Here is a 4,308-nt window from a genome sequence, read left to right as displayed (position 1 = left end):
AGAATCAGAGTCAAGAGGGAGGGGCCCACCAGTTTGCAGGTTGGAACTGTCACATTATGCCCTCCTTTCGGGCGGGTTCTGAGGTGTGTCGGAGCTCCCCCAGAGTCCCAAACCTCGCACCTCCAGGGCACTAGCAGGCTCGCACTGTGCCCTCCGGGGGTGCCATTGTGCCCTCGGAGGGGGCGGTATTAAGTGGGGGCAGAGGATTCTGAGTTGGGGGCTCAGCTGAGGCTGGGAAGCTCAGGTGTCAGACAGGATTCGTTGTCCAGCTGGTGCCTGCTTGGGTCACCTTGGGTAAGTAAGTCTGTGCCTTGGTTTTCATTCAGTCTCACGAGCTCTTGTCTTGGATGTGAGGGTGGGAGTTGGGGACCAGTCGCCCCTGGGGGAGTAGGAGCCTGTCCCCGCAGGCAGGTTCAGGCAGTGGGTAAGGGCTCCTGACAGTCTGGAGGCTGGAGACTATTGGGGGCTGTCTGGGACCCATCGACAGAAGCAGCCGCCCCAAGGGGTGATACTGCGTGAGTGGCGGGGCAGGGGCAACTCCTCTCCGGGCCTTTCTTGGCCATGGGGTCCTCTCCGGGACTCCCACCCCGCTCCAGGTGCAAAAACAGGGGCACTATCTCTTTAAAGCTTCCAGGGCTGCTACCGCACCATGTGATTGCTTGAAAGGCTGAGCGCTGGCGCTGCAGTGGAGGAGTTCGGAGGAGGATGAGCTGCGGCTCGCAGCCGCCCCGTGCCCGCAGCCCAGCCCAGCTTGGGGCTGCCCCTGAGCCCTGGCCGGGACCCGTGGTCCAGGCCCCCCGGGGAGCCGCCTCTGGGACCACCTGCTGGCCAGCTGGCAGGATGGTGAGCCCCTTGCCTGCCGGGCATTGGGGGGACAGTGGCTATGGGTGTTGGGTGGGATTCCCAGGATGAATTGGGGAGGGGGGGTGGCTGGGTGGATCACACCTGATAAAGGAAGTGGAGGGGTGGAAGAGGAGTGAGCTGAGCTATTTTTAAGTTGCTGAATGGAGTCTGTGGGGATGATAAGGGACCGGGGCAGAGAATTGCCAAGGGAAGGGTTGGTGCTGCCCTCCCCTCTTTGGCTCTGGGTTTTAGGGGCACATGGTGTGCCAAGGGGCACCAAATAGGGCATGCCTCCAGGGGGTGCCAGGATAGCTTATTTGCCCAGACTCCATTTTTCCTTTGAGGGGCTTACCCCCTTGGCTCCCATGCCCGCAGGTGCCTGTCATGTGCCCTCCAGTGCCTGCTGGCTGATGTTCCTGCCCTGTTCCCGCCATGCCACACTCCATATCGGCCTTCCAGGCCGCTTACATTGGCATCGAGGTGCTCATCGCCCTGGTGTCAGTGCCTGGGAACGTGTTGGTGATCTGGGCAGTGAAGGTGAACCAGGCTCTTCGAGATGCCACTTTCTGCTTCATTGTGTCGCTGGCTGTGGCCGATGTGGCTGTGGGTGCCCTGGTCATTCCTCTCGCCATCCTTATCAACATTGGCCCCCAGACCCACTTCTACACTTGCCTCATGGTGGCTTGTCCTGTCCTCATCCTCACCCAGAGCTCCATCCTGGCCTTGCTTGCTATTGCTGTCGATCGCTACCTCCGAGTCAAGATTCCGCTCAGGTCAGTAGGGAATGACTGAAGGTAACCAACCCACCTTTCTCCACCCCCATGTCTGGGTAACCCTAGATGACATCAGTTGTCACTGACAGTGTGGGATATACTGTGTTTCTGAGAGCCCCCACTTCTCCTCCCAACACATTTGATGAAACAGAACAAGTGGGTTATTATCCTCAAAAATTTAGAGGTATCCAGACATATTTTGAGCAGGCATCATGCCTTCTATCCTTCTGTTCCTCAGTTGTTGGGTTAGTGAGTAGGAACTGAATGGGCAACAAGGGAAAACTTAGACTCAGCTAAGTACTGCTAAAGCTGGTAGGCATATGAGCATAGGTTCAGCCCTACCAGCTGGATGGACCAGAAGAGAGAGCTTTGGCTGTTATCTCAACATGATCTTAAAGGTCCAAAGCCAATTTCCATTTCTGTTTTGGATGCTGGTTTTGTGGACTAGAGGTATGTGATGGTGAAATGGCAACTAATACTTCAGCCTAGAGCCATGGGGGCTGTGGAGTAGGAATGAGATAATGACAAGAAAGAGGGAGAGTCTTGGGGTTTGATATCCATTTCTCCCAATCCCCTAGGGAGCCAGAGGAAGATCAGGGAGGGAGAAGACAAGACCAGCAGGATCACTGGTCCAGGGAAATGCCTTTGGGGTTATACTGTGGTACCTAAGGGCCTGGTTCCCTCTGTCCTCTGCCCATTCACATACTGTTTGTTGTGGGTGTTGGGGAGGGAACTGTTTATGTTCTGTTTTATTATTCCTTATTTTGATGAGAAAACATTCTGAGTCTTAGTCCATGGAACAAGACAGGAAGAAGTATTCCCATTGGTGCCTAGGTAGTGCTATTGCCCAGGCAGTGTTAATCCTCATTGCTGGTGCCCAAATTCACATCAGAGCTCAGTGTCCAAGGATGCCAGGACATGATGCAGTTATCCAGGCAGTGCCTGTGCCACATAGTGCCAGGGAGCAAACTGGATTAGTGCCAGGTAGTGACCATGCCAGGATACCCACAAAGAATGCTGGTCTCTTCTTTAGATGGGACAAGCTTCCTTTTCTTTCTGGAATTCTTGGTCATCTTTGGCACCTGCTGTCTCCCAGCTAAGCAGGAGGACTGTTGTTTGGCAGTCTGCAGTTTGACCCCCTCTGGAAATCTGGAGTCCTCTCATTTCTGGACAGGAAACGGTAGAGAAGAAGAGGACTTAGTTTTATGTTTCCTTTTTCCTTCTTTTTTTCATTTTAACAGATCTCTTAATTTCAATATTCAACATTCAACCGATATTTATGAAATGCAAGGCACTGTAAATACAGAGATAACTAAGACATGAGCCCTGTTCTCAAGGAACTTATCATGGACTGGTTTGACAAAATGCTTTCATGTATGGTACCTCACGCTGTCTTCCCACTAACCCAGTGAGGTAGCAAGGGCATGGAGTATTATTTCTATATCATAAATGGGAAAGCCCATATTCAGAGGCGATGAAATGACTTACCCATAGCCATACAGTTAGTCAGTGGCAGAACTGGGAGCAGAAGCCAGGGAGACTCTTCATCTCTTTATGCCTGATGACTTCCTTAGAGGCCATTTGGTACCTTAATACCAGGCAACATTCTTCTCTTTACTCTCTCTCCAAGGGCTGTACTCCAAAAGGCAAGGTTTTGCATCCTTTGTAAGATCAGCCTTGGTGGGAACTTAATGCACATAAATGGTAACTCTGTGATTGGCACTGACAAGGAGCCAATCTTTGTATTACTCAGATAAATTTGATCTTAGCACATTACACATGGGATGGGCCCCATGGGCCAAGAACTTGATTATAGGGAAAACACCCTCTAATGTAGCAACCCTTCTTTTCCAGAAGTCCTGACTTTTGAGTGGATGCCAACTGGAAGCATGTTAAAGCCTTGTTGTTGATATTACTAATATCATTAACAATTAGAATATACTGTTGTCTCCCCAAGGACAGGAGGGAAAGTCTGGTTTCAAAGCAATGAATGATGCTCACACTCACATTTCCAGTTCCTTAGCACTCAGCCTCCTTCTTCCATGAAAGCATCTTTCTTCAAAGTACTGCTGAGGCTTTAGTGGGGAGGATGTTGGATTGGAAGTCAGAGGATTTGGGTTTGAGTCCCAGCTCATCTACTAAATATATGACCTTGGACAAGCCCAATTTTCCTCCTTTGTAAAATGAAAGGGTTGAATTAGAAGACTTTTAAGAATCTCTTCCAGCTCTAACTCTCTGATTTAAACCTACCATTGCCTTTATGCCTTCTTCTTCTTCTTCTTCTTTTTTTTTTTTTCACTTGCTGGCCAGCATTCAGCTTGATGGGATCTGTCCCACTTCAAATTTTCCTAGAACACTTTGTCTGGATCTCTCCTTTTCCCTAATCATATTTTACCTTCTATCATTCATTTTTGGTAGTTTATATGTATGTCTCCATTTTTTCTCCCCAACTCTCACATTTTCCTCCCCAACTCTCACATTTTCCCTTCTCCACCTCTGAACATTATAAGCTCCTTGAGGGCAGGGACCACTGCATCTTTTTTTTGTATATATGCCCATCACTTGCTCACAGTAGATGCCTAATAAATGTTTGCTTAAAACAAATTTAAATCTAGTTCATTGTCTTGGCAGGATTGTCTCATTCCAATCCAGTTATTTCCTTCCTTCCTTCCTTCCTTCCTTCCTTCCTTCC

General features: G+C 49.8%; 1 protein-coding gene across 1 annotated transcript; it reads left to right on the top strand.

Moving 5' to 3' along the window:
- Positions 1 to 1,275: 1,275 nt before the first annotated feature.
- Positions 1,276 to 1,616, top strand: LOC123254611 (adenosine receptor A1; the record flags this gene model as incomplete). Its single annotated transcript, XM_044683596.1, has 1 exon — positions 1,276 to 1,616. A coding segment is annotated over exon 1 (341 nt), but the record flags the coding sequence as incomplete, so codon positions are not given.
- Between the last annotated feature and the right edge of the window lie 2,692 nt (positions 1,617 to 4,308).

The sequence above is a fragment of the Gracilinanus agilis genome, unplaced genomic scaffold (genome assembly GCF_016433145.1).
Source record: "Gracilinanus agilis isolate LMUSP501 unplaced genomic scaffold, AgileGrace unplaced_scaffold26693, whole genome shotgun sequence".
In the NCBI taxonomy this organism is placed as follows: domain Eukaryota; kingdom Metazoa; phylum Chordata; class Mammalia; order Didelphimorphia; family Didelphidae; genus Gracilinanus; species Gracilinanus agilis.
This window is presented reverse-complemented; position numbering and strand designations above follow the sequence as displayed.